At 37.8% G+C, this 12,871-nt stretch overlaps 1 protein-coding gene across 2 annotated transcripts in view; it reads right to left on the bottom strand.

Annotated features, from left to right (window-relative positions):
* Positions 1–4,717: 4,717 nt before the first annotated feature.
* The window catches only part of STAM2 (signal transducing adaptor molecule 2), a 30,214-nt gene continuing 22,060 nt past the window's right edge, over positions 4,718–12,871 (bottom strand). For both annotated transcript variants that reach the window (XM_063318353.1, XM_063318354.1), the window contains exons 9-14: positions 12,116–12,192; positions 11,875–11,962; positions 11,606–11,660; positions 11,124–11,277; positions 8,111–8,262; positions 4,718–8,013 (exon numbers count right to left, since the gene is read on the bottom strand). In XM_063318353.1, the coding sequence (XP_063174423.1) occupies positions 7,791–8,013; positions 8,111–8,262; positions 11,124–11,277; positions 11,606–11,660; positions 11,875–11,962; positions 12,116–12,192 (749 nt within the window). In that variant the 3' untranslated portion in view covers positions 4,718–7,790. The remainder of the gene's footprint in view (positions 8,014–8,110; positions 8,263–11,123; positions 11,278–11,605; positions 11,661–11,874; positions 11,963–12,115; positions 12,193–12,871) is intronic.

Genomic DNA, 12,871 nt, shown 5'->3' with positions numbered 1-12,871 from the left:
ACTTCAAGGCAAAAGAAGGCAGAACAGAATAAAAATAGTCCAACAAAGACTGATTATATTCAGCGGACATGGAATATTGGCATTTTGATGGTGGAAAGCAATAAAAGGGGAAGCAGATGGGAATCAAGTATCTGGAACAAAAGCATACCGCATTACAACATTCTGTTGGAGGCTGTATTTATATCAAAGGCAAATTCTTCATCATTGTAACAATTGCTTTCATAATGTTGGTTGCAGAACAGATTTCACAAATGCCCATAATTATAGTAATGCGATCTATACAGGGATGCCCTTGAAGGTAATTCAGAAAGTATTGTTGTTTCAGTCTTTGGGAGCTAAATACGTGCAGGAATAAAACGTTCAAATCTTATTATATCTATTCTGCTTTGGTTCTCCTAGCTATCTGTTGGTTTCTGAATCCAATTTAAAGTGCTGCTTTTGATCTTCAGTGCCTGCAGTGTTTGGATCCAACTATCTGAATGTCCACTGGCATCTACTGTTTTGAGTACGAAGACCTTCTGACGTTGTTCTGGTCCACCAGTAAGAGGTATCAGCTGGATACCAGAATCAGAGTCTTTTCTGCAATGACCCCATTAACCTAAAACTCAATTTCTAGGGAGATACATCCACAGTTTCATCACTGCTAGTTATTCCAAGCTACTTTAATTAACATGCTGTGAAATGGTTTTTAGCTACTGGTAGTTCTAACTAATAGTTCTGAAATTATCTTTGATACTTATTTTTTGTTTTATGTTTATGATGGCTTTCTTTTCCATCTTTTGTAACTGTCTTATGGGAGCAATGTGTTCTCATAGGATGGATTAGAAGTTCTTTTTAATAATAAACATAAATGCAATTGTAGTATTACAGCTACCATAGCTGTGAGAAAGCACAATGCTATTTTGGTCCTATCCTTTAAAAATCCCTACATGATAGGATTCGTGATCCATTGTATCAGGAAGCACCAGTCTGGAGAAAATAGACCAAGATATAGACTGAGAAAATGTGCAGATAAAACACTTTTCATCCAAAATATTATATGTAAACAGGAGGAAGGGGCTTATTGCTTTATCCTTTCAGAATTAGAATTCTACATTGACCAACATCAGCTATAATGGATCAAATTGCATATCCCTGATACCTGGGGGAATTTAAATCTCAAATGATAAAAGTAAGCTTAATACTTGAGATAGTTTTAGTAAATAGCTGTATCCAATGTCATTTTGCACTTTCTACAAATTAGAAAAAAATACACAAAGCAGCTCAGGACACAGGCACCTGCAGAATCTGACAATTGGGTCAAAGGGAGAAAAAATGCATTACGATGGCGTGTTACAAGCTCTACCCCTTCCAGCCATGCATGCAACCTCATGGTGCAGTTCAAAAGGGCTGGAGCTTGCATTATGATAGTGCAATGCTCGTTTTATTATTTGCCTTCCCCCCTCCAGCTGCCTCATGAACCCCACTGGCTCAGTCTTTGTCAGCATAACAGCTCTCCCAAAATAGAACTGGACAAATTTAGTGTGGTAGGAATTGCTGGCAAAAGAAAAACCAAGTTCAAAACCAGGCTGGGTCAAGGTAGGGGATTCTTTCCAGAGAGAGGGAGTTGGGCAGCGGTTCAACATATTGCTGACTGTTCCATTCTGAGCCCCCTTTTCTCCAGTCCAAAGCATGTACACAGCCACCCTCTGCTTCCCATACACACAAGGGGAAAGCAGAAACATGCAAACACAAAGAGATGCAACAAATGCCTGCTAGGGCCATTGCTGATAAAGATGTTGGAACGCAATCTAGAAGCCACGCACCGCATGCTTTTCCTCTCATTACTGTTCTTTTTCAAACCACAGGTACACTGAAAAGAAATTGTGCAAAGGGGCTCAGCACTCTTTCCATCAGCAGATAACTCTGAAAACTTAACCGATGGGACTACGTTGGGTGTCAGGAGAGAATATGATAAAAGAAAGATCAAGTCTGATCAATCAGTATTGGGGCTGTGGAGAACACAAAACTCAGAAAGATTCCCCCAGCACAACCCCATGGGAAAGGCAAGTTAGGTAGCAGCCCGAAATGCTGCTGAGACGCCTTTATTCTAAGCCATCCTCCCTCCTGATCATGGGATCCAGAACAGCGCATACACAGCCCCCCATGGGCTTCCAAGTGCACGTGTGCACGCACACACACACACCTCTGAAAGTGGACAGCAGAACCACACAAAGAGATTAACACATTACACAGAATACAATTCCTCTGACCACTGCTGGTAAAGGGGTTGAAGCTATACTAGGTTTTCTTTCTTGCTTTGTTAGGGTATATCAAAACAAGATAGCTAAAGCTGAGTTTGTCTCATTCAGACATAGGCCTGATGCCCATAAAATTAACAGATATACAATACGAAAGAAACAGTGATGACAAGAGGTCAAAACAATAAAGAAATTCTGTAATGAGAAATGTGCAATCTAAATATAATCTAAACATAATTCCTTATCTAAATTAGTTTGGTTATGAAAGCAGCCACGAACAGCCATATAAAATGAAGAATTGCTAATAATTTTGAATATTTTAATTTGTTAAGAGGAATTTTCCTTCTTCTGGAAATAAAACAATAGATCATCATTAGTTCCGAAGTATTAAATGAAGTCAGGTGGAAAACAAAAGAGTTAACAGATAGCAAACATAGCAAATACCAAAAAGTACCTCAGCTTTTTTTTTTTAAATTAGAAGTAGGAAGCTCTTTGAAAGTGAAGTTATATATGTAAAAATCACCAATTTTTATTATCTGACCTCGTTGCATTCTATTTAGAAATCAGATAGTGTACATAAATGAATGAGAAATACTTGTTCAAAAGCCTTTCATTATTGACTTCAGACCAACTTTACCCCATCCTAAACTTTTATTCTCCTGATCTACTTGCATTAGTCCTCTCTTGACAGGATGCCAGATTATCAGAATCTGAGCATTCACGAATGATACCAGGTAACTTGGAAGATTCAGCAATCCTAACAGAGGGGCTCTTTTCTTCTGTTACGAAACTTAACGTCTTGAATTTAAGGCTACCTAGTAGATACCAAGACACCAAAGACTCAAGTGATGCTGTCAATGCAAATAAGTAATTGACAGTATAGGATCTTGTGAATTACAGAGGAAGAATGACTCACAGGAAGTTTGTTTCCAAGCCTTATAAGGATGGCAAATTACATAATCCTTTATTTCCCACTCTTAACTGGGTCATAAGGTATCCTTAGCTTGTGTTATGTTCTGAGTAATCTTTTATCTTAATTACTAATATTCTGAACTTTTTTCTCCCTTGACTCCTCATCATTCTCCCACCTTCCTAATTTTTTTAGAAAAGACATACCACCAATTGGTGTCTCAATACCACTTTGTCAGTGTGAAGTTAGTAAGAGAAATATGCTGCAAACTGCATTTATCCACAGGGGCACAGTATGTTAAAAATCTGCAATATAAATACAGCATTATTGTCCCAAATATCCTTGTGCATGTAACCCGGCCTTCCCAACCAGACAGGCTTCAGATACTCAGATATAAATTCTAGAATTCCCAGCCGGTATAGTAAGAGCTGAGAATACTGGGAGTTGAAGTCCACAAATCCACATACAGCCTGCCCAGGTTGAACAAATCTGATATAGTCTAACCAATACCATAATTATCTATGAAGGGGAGGACCAAGATACACTGCAAGAACTACAGTTCCTTTCTCAAACAATGGACTCGTATACATGAGCAGTCTGTAGATAAAGCTCCTTACTATGTACAAATATATGGAGCTGGCCTACTGTTACATACATGTACTGAGCATATTGTATATATTTTGTAAATCTGCAATATGAGAAATGGTATCTAGGTAATTGTTTGAAGGAACTGAAGGAACCTTTGCTCATGGGAGTGGAGTTATCTAAAGGTTGCAAAATGTTTGAAATGTGAACAGTCCCTACTCCAAACTGGGCTGTTCTGGCCTCAACAGAAATTTTTTAACCCTATTGACAGTGTTCTGAGTGCAAAATAGGCTATTTTAAGTTTGGAGGAGCCATGGAACACTTCCAATGAGGTCAGTATGGCCCCTTTCACATTCACAAGTGTTCCGTTTCAAAAACATTTTGTGCATCTCTTGGATCTTTCCACTACCTATCAATCATCACCCCCAGCATCACATACCACGAGATCCCATATTTCCAAGAGATTCTGGGCTACTGAAAGAAACCACTTTTCAGGAGAAGCAATTAGCTGTAAAAGGTAATGACTGTTTTACAAACATAACTGCTCTTTGTTCTGAATCATGCTGTCTCAAGCTGTATAGGCTTGGGGTGGTATTTGTTTTAAGCACATCATTTCCTTTATAACCCCTGCGATTGAAAAAAGACACCCAAATATGTGGAAAAGCTAAACTGAATGAAAGGGTCAGCTGGCATCAGAATCAGCCACCCTTGGAGTGCTGAGGGCCCATTTCTGATGCCAGCTGTGGATGTGGATGCAGTTGTTCTGAGACTTGAAATTGTGTGCAGTCACCATTTTAATTTCCACAAAAGACACACTGCCCCTCCCACCCGCCCAATGTAATGCAATAATGATACAAAAAGGCAGTTTCCCTAGGGCCCCTCAAACCTGGAGCTGGCCTGAAGAACCAGGTTCCATTCCAAGAAACAAACAAATTTGAAGTACTGGGGATCAACCAAGAAACAAAAATAAAAGACAACTGAGTAATTTGTTAAACAAGTTTTATTTGCACAAGCCTGTGCAAATATGTCGGAGAATATTCCAAAGTAATGGACTGTACGCTGTTAATATCAGGGTTGCTTGAAAAATAATGGTATAGAAATACTCAAAATGTAATTTGTTGCACGAAAGAAATGGTTAAATCTGAACAAGTAACCAGAAAAATAGCCTTTTTCTAGAGTAAATCTTCAGAATGCATTCTACTGATTCCAGCACTCTGTAGCATCCCTTTTTCTTCTACCATGTAACGCAATTTCAAAGTAAATTTAATTCAGTCATGCCAAATTTCTCTACATGAAGAGTTAAACTTTCTACATAACGTTATTACAAAAAAACCACTACCTGATTATGTGTAGCACTTTGACACATTTCTTGAGAAATCATGGGTTATATCCAGCATCACATGAACAAATACCTGCTTTGACAAAAACACATCCTTTTGCTTTCCTCCCTGCACCCATCCTGCATGTTCCCCCCATCTAATTAGCAATAGATTTGGAGGGCTTGCAGGAAGTGGGGAGGGGGGTAGCTCCACCACTGGTTCCTGTTATGTTGGTTAACAGCCAGCACTGATGCATAGAAAAGGAAAGCATTTCCAGGTGGAAAAATGACAACAGCAAGATGCGGCTATCCCCTAACTGCCAGCATTTCATTTCTAGGCTCTCCTATTCTCAGGACAACCAAGTCAGCAGAAAAGTAGTAAGAGATATTTAAAAGTCTAGCAACTTTAACTGGGGGTGGGGCATGGCAGGAAGGCAAATGGAAATATTAAAACATTTACACTATAAAGTCTTTGGAATCACAAGGTTATTTAAGAATAGATCTCTCTGGAGAAAAAACTGAAACAGATGGTGATATAGATTGGACAAGTAATTATTTTGGGCAACTTTTCAAATACAAATTTAAGATAGCAAATTATTTGTAAACTAACATAAATGGAACCTTAATTGAACACCCACAAAACAAATCACAATACAACACTCACTATGAACTGTAAAGATTTTCTATTTATTCATTTAATGTATATGTTAAGCAAAGCAATGTTTACTTTTAATATAAAAATAGGTATACGCCTGCAGTATAGTTGAAATTCCATTCAAATAAATGGCTAAATACTCACTGATGCAAATGAAGTCTGGGCCCTAACTATGGAAATTTGTAGTTAATTCCTTTGGTAGCATCATTATAATCATGCCTTAACAATAAATATTTTAGTTTAGAAAAGGGAAGAAACATGATCCCCACTGACACCAAAACACTAAATACACCAATTGAACATCAGAATTTATACATATTTACAGCTTGCATAAATGCAGTTTAAGATTACAGCAACTAACAACAGAGGCAAATGCAGCTACATATAAAACTTCAGTGATTTAAGAGAATTAGTATATATGTAGTTGTGTATAAAATCTTAGACCAGTGGATATATACACATTATTTATACATTATATATAAAGGACAAAATGCAGTGGAAAAAGACTGTTTCAACTCAACATCACAGTCAGATATTGGGCACTGCTTAAAGTAGTACCAAAGACTGTGATCAATATAAATGGACCATCTAATGTATTAACGTGAAAGAGCAATGCACTATTCAAAATCTTCAGTGTTGTTTATAAAATGTTGGAGCTGAGTGAGAAAACCCTGACTTTGCTCTAAATAAAGATTTTAAAAAGCAGCCTTTAAAATTAAATATTTTTGAGAAGATTAAAACAAAATCAACACCAAAAGGGAAAATGTAAGTGTTCTTGCTGAGAGAGATGACCAACAACTACATTTTTCTGGAACCGCCTTCCCCAAGACATATTGGTCCAAGTAATTATTACCATAAATCTAAACAGCTTACTTAGCACCAGTATTGAAAGTGAAAAGTGGGGGTCATTTGATAATAGAGATGATGGGCAACAGATACTGCAGAATAACTGTAAGAGCATGGTATAAATGCCTTTGGTTTTCCTTGCTTATAAATTTCCGCTTATTTTAATAATGTGTCCATTCCCCTTTATGCAAGCTGTAGTTTATTCCCCTCAGGATGATCCTGTTATTAATAGGATAAATCCATGGGCAGCAAGAAATGAAGGAACATTCAGAACAGAAAATTCTTTTTTTCTTTTTAAAAATCAGGACAGGAACTCTTTCTGACCTCTCAACACTAGAAAAATACATTGCCATATCCCCTTCCACACAGCCTTTTACAATGTGTGTTTACCAGCTCCAGAAAAAAAAATCTGCACATAAATCCTTGCTGTGACTAAAACACGGCATAATCATCTCATCAGCTTCTCCTTCATATAGGTAAATATTTGGTAACACCAGGGAATAAGCGAGAAAAGACTGATCCAATTTTGATCAGGTCCATTTGTGTTTGGGAATTAATTTATGAACTTAAACATGCACTCTTTAAACTCTCTGTCTTCAGACAGGGAATATTACTCTACAGAAATAAAAAGAACTAGTTTCTGAGAAAAGCAAGTAAGAAATCCATTCTGGCAGAAACCATAAAAGCCATTAACTTCTCTGATATTCTGTCTGTGTGTGTGTTTTCTTCTCAAGTTCATAACTACTTCATTGTACAATTTTAAAAGGCAATCCTGTTAAGATGATGATCTCAAAGAGGTGCAAACCAAAATCTGAATTAACCAATTAAACTGCGTTTCAAAGAAAGGACTTCAACCGTAAAGGTTCCATTAAAACACAATTACTATCTTCCCAAAGTCTGGAAAAAACGAACAGGAGGAGTTGCATATATCAGCTTTCTTTCCAAGCTTCTATTATAAGGGAAAATTGAAGTGGCATTTTTATAAATAGTGAGGAGACATAGAATATTATAGAAGTCAGGATTTGGAAGCTTTTTTTTTTTTTAACACAACTGCAGCTCACCTAGTTTAAACAGCTATGCAGAAAAACAGTTAAGCTTGAATTAACTTTTACTTTGAAATTGCTTGGTTGTCTGTTCCCTTGAGCAGAAGTATCCTTTTAAATCAATGGAAGGACAATTTAAAAGATTACGGGTCAGCAACATCTAAAACGGTTTCCAGGCTCAGACTCTGCATTTTCACAGGAGAGGCTGCTGGTGATAATTTGTTTGCTGCTGTGGTAGTGAATGAGCAGGAACTGCTGGATAGCATGGACCTTGAGGCAAACTGGATGCAGTGTTCTGGTAGGTTAGCATATCCACAGGCATGCCCATGGGTTGGGCATAAGAAACAGGACCAGCAGGTGGGAGGCACGAATTCTGGTTCATGTAAGTAGAACTGGACACAGAATCTAGACCGGGGCTGAAATACAACAAAGACATTAGCCTAAAGCAAACCGCACAAGCATCATGGAGAGGTGGGGATAAAGTTGGTTCACATACTCTTGCTAATGGGTTACCTTAAGTAAGTCTGAGCAGGCTGAGATGTTACTGAAGAATTCACAGTTGGAGGCAAGGACCTCAGTGGACCAATCTGATCACTTCCTGGATTGTAGCTTTGCGGCATACCATGAACCACATAATTCCCACTGTGAGGATGGATGGGATATGACTACAATAGAAACAGAACAGAACTGACCCTCTGAAGCACAAGGATACTTCTCAAAAGGAAGGAACAGTAACTCTTCCATTAGTCAATAATACAAGAACCCAAACATTGCACCAAAACCGTGAGAACAGAACCAATTTTTGGTCATCTAAACCACCTTTCAAATCTGCTACAGATAGATGGGGACTCTCTGAAACTGTTCTGAGCATGGAAGAGATGGGAAGAAAAGGAAGAAGCATAGCAAGACTTTTCACTACATGAGAAGCAAAACAGTTTATCACTGAATGAATCCATTGGCTTTCAAAGCTTGTAAGAATCTTCTCCAGGAGTAGAAGGAAGCAGCTATCCATATCTGAAACAGAAGGGATGCTGAGGGGGGCAGGGGGTCATGCTGGTGGCACTACTGGTGCCTCTGTAAGGAACCCACACCTTGTCTTAGTTTGCATTGAGCCATGTGGTTTGAGGCAATCTGCGCACAAGATCATTGCATCCTGCTGCTCTTTCCTTAACTTAAATATGTATTTTCCTAAGACCATCTGGCTACTCTTTGAGCCCAGCTAAAAGCACAGCGTTTTTTATAGGCCCTACCAAGCCCCTTTTTCATTTCAGATATGAATACATGCACACCTATAGAATGAAGACAAAGCGGAGAAGCTATTTCAATTAGGGAACATACTGAGCTATGCATCTGATCAGAATACCCCCTTTTCACCTCTAAAAATCATCTGCACATCAAATGTTTGTGAAAATGCAGCAGACTGCCAAATTTCAGTTGCATAGTTGCTTGCCAATATAAATTCTGTATCAAAATTAGGTGCCCCAACTCAGGTTATCTTCAGCATAAACCGTGATTCCAATTTTAGAGATGTCACTATTTTAAAGTCACTATAGCTTTTGTATTCTTATTTAATAGGACTGAAGCTTTGTTGCAGCTCTTCTGTGGCTACTATCTTTCTCAGGGGCTTATCAGATTTATTAGTTTTAGCATGGGTATACCCACACACACTTTGGAAATTAGATAATGAAGAGGGTAGTTCACTGAGGAAATCAAGTGATGTTAGCTTCTTCTTGCTCAAACTGTCCATTTTTAATGCGACCTCCAGCAGGCCAGATAAGATTGAGTATGACTTTAGCCCAAGAGGAAATGCCATTGTCCATTACAATAGAGTTCATGCAGCTTGCTTTAGTTTTCTGCTGTACTGACATAGTAAGATTAGACCAGGACATTACTAAAGCCACAAATTATTAAACAACCATCGGGCATCGGACTCTCAGACTAGTCCCATAAGATCATCAAGATAACATGGATGGCAAGAAAACTATGTATGTTTTCCAAAGTATAGTAGGATGAGATGAGTAGTGTGTGTCTGAATGAATATGATGTATCTAATGAATCTAATATGTATGATGAATATACATTAATTATTTATTTAAAAAATATACTAAATCCCATTGCCCTAAAAGAGGACTTCTGGCCTATAATTTTTATGAAGAAAGTGTATGTTTTCACCCTAATGAAGGTAATCCCATATGGTGCAGATTATATGGCTGTTTTCACAAAAACGTAACTTTTACCAGTCCAGAATTTGTAACAGAAAGAGTTAAATAAATAAACGCTTGGTTTATTAGCACTTAATGGATCTTGCTATGTCTATAATGTTTCAATAACATTTTACCTATATCCCAGCTGTGGCTTTAAATGTTATTTTCTGCCTTAGGAGATTTTATTCTAAACAGAGTCTTAAGACTGTTTAAATGAAGGAATAAATATATTTAAAGAAAGCATTTTTCACAGAAAATGATTGCTTCAGGATTCAATGGTATATAAGTAGAGGTTCAACAGCATTATAAAACTGTTTGCTCCTTCAACTGTAGATGTCCCCTTATTGTTCTGTAGTCCTTAACTGAGCACAATATTATCTTGAAGTGAAATGAGTATTAGTTCATCCTTACATCCCCAAATACTGTCAATCATTTCAAAGAGCTCATAGGAAAACACAGCAACTGAATGCACTATCTTTGATGTGGCAGTTACCATAGTAACTATTCTTTTCATACTGTATTATGTAAAATCCACCTAAACTATGAAACCACATCTTCTTCGTTTAATTACGCTTCTAACTTTTCTTCCCTCAAGCCCCCTCCCCCAGCAATTCCTTTATGTAAAAACAGACTAAATAAACCAAGTGGAATACAGTATGTAGATTCAGGGTAGCTGTTCATGTCAAATTGTGAGGTCCTTTAACTCAACGCAAAAACAACTCTCAATTGCAATCTCATTGAAAATCAACGTAGGAACTCAAAATGAATGCACTGATACATGAATGTGGAGGTGTCATCTGTGAAGCAGCTCTTCTGGAAGGGGAAGTCATGCGTAGTGCCTAAGATTTTGCCTGCTATCCCAGCAAGTCACACGTATGCTATCTGAGTCATGCTGGAAGAAGTAACTCTGTTCACTTACTTATTAATAAAGTTTCAGTGGAGACATGTTTAATTTAATCCTAACCAAGGCTCACAAAATTCCACTGGCATACACACTCTTGCAATACCTCCTCCTTACGAGAACTGTCTTGGAGGGTTCTGGAAAAGACAGAACTGACAAATATTGTGAAATACTGCTTCCAACTAATAGAAATCTTTGGATCCAAGCTCATGGGAAGGCTGCACTTACAACACTCTTTAACACTTATTAATCCTAAGGAAGAGGTAAGATCTGCATCTGTTTAAGCATATGTTGACATGCTCTGCAGCAGAACTTTAATATCTTTATGGAAATTCACGTCCTTCATAATGTAGTGATCTGTTCTTGTTCATACTGCAGCAGCCATTATATGTGAAAGTAGAACTAAAAATAAGGCACTGACCTGCACCGGAACACTGGCTGATGTAGGTGCATACTGTGCTGCTGAATGCATCTTTGAGTACGTAGAGTACATAGGAGCTTCATTCATTAGTTTATTGTAGAGTTCCAAAGCTTCCATCACTTTCACATTTAGCTCAGACAATTCTGAATGCTTCCTAATTCAGGAGTAAATGAAGCACTTTCAGTTATCATTGGTCCATTGGTTTGTTTAATTTGGAGTCTGGTAAAACTTCAGCCTAAGAATTAAAGTGTCTTGGAAATAAATTATTAATTTCTAAATACTTGTCATAAGCCATTCTGCATAGTATGCCGTGTATCACACTCAGTCCTTTGGGCTTAGTTTTCATAATCATTACAGTACATAGGATATCTGAATTTTTTGAAGGTTTTTGATGGCCCACCCTATTTTGTGCTCATCTGCTGTACTTCTTAAATATCAATTACATTTCTTTTTTACTTACAAGTATTACGCTATTGCCTTACCTATCAATTTCTTCTAGCTTTTCATCTATCATGGGACCCATCTGTTGACAGACATCTAGGAACAGTAAAATATTAACATCTGTTCAGTTAATTGCTCATAAATAAAAGTACTGGGGTGAATGCAATCAGTGGATAATTTACCTAGCATGCAAAATGAAATGGTGAGTTTCACCTGCCTTTCAGACTGCACCTTGCTTTAGCAAATAAAAAACATGAAAATGACAATAGCTCTGGATTAGGATTTTTAGCATATTTAGCAGTAGTGATACCTTCTAAATCCAGAAGATCAGGAGAATCAGATTTAGGATCTGTTGGATCTATGCTCTGAAGTAACTGCAATGCCTTATCCATCTTATTCTGAAAGATGGAGAAAATATGTTTAGAAAGATATTCAAATTGGGAGTGCAAATTCTCAAACCTCAGAATTTATTTTGTGATAAGGGGACATAGTAGCTTCTTCAAAGAAAAATTGCCTAAAGTGGTTTATGCCAGTCAAAAGCCAATACATACCTCATCTATGTACACTGGCTCAGGCTCAGCTTTTGTAATTTCAGTAGTGTCTTCAGCAGCATCCTTATCTACAGGCACTGTAGAACATGACAACATTAGTCTTCCTCCAAATCTAATTTCTCAGCATAAAATAAGTTTCTGCCAATATACCCCATCTTCAGACTAGTTTAACATGTGGCCTGTTAAATCTGGGTATAGAACAGGCGTCTCCAATAGACAGTCCTTGGGGTAGTGGACAACAGCTTGCTGAAGAGAAAGAAGGCTGTTTCCCTTCTCTGAAGTAATTAGCAAGACTTTGTCCCTTTCTAGAGAGCTGGCTTAGACTGCCGTTCTAGCCATGAGAGCAGCTTTATATATAAGTAGGAAGATTTATTCTGTGAAAAGGGCTAATTTTAGCCTGCTACCAGAGGGGCAAAGCAAAGAAGAATCCTGATAATTAGACATCACTAACAAGGACATGTTCCAAGTCTTCTCACTCTGAAGGCCATCTACTGGAGTGCTTGCATATAAATGGCCCATTTAGCAGACTATGCTGGTCCTTCTTTAAACCAACTCAGGACTTTTCCCACAGTGAAGGTCTCTGTTAGCTGGTGCCAATTTCTTTGTTCATCTTCCATGCCAATTGGTCATAACTAAAGTTCTGATTGTTTCATCCAGCACAGAAACTTCACTTTGCCAATATGTCCATTGCTGTGTCCCTGCACTACTTCTCAGGAAGAAGACAGGCTTAAGAATTCAGATTACTAACAACTCAGA

Source organism: Candoia aspera, chromosome 1 (genome assembly GCF_035149785.1).
Source record: "Candoia aspera isolate rCanAsp1 chromosome 1, rCanAsp1.hap2, whole genome shotgun sequence".
NCBI lineage: Eukaryota > Metazoa > Chordata > Lepidosauria > Squamata > Boidae > Candoia > Candoia aspera.
The sequence above is the reverse complement of the archived record's forward strand: the minus strand, read 5'-3'. Positions and strand labels throughout refer to the sequence as shown.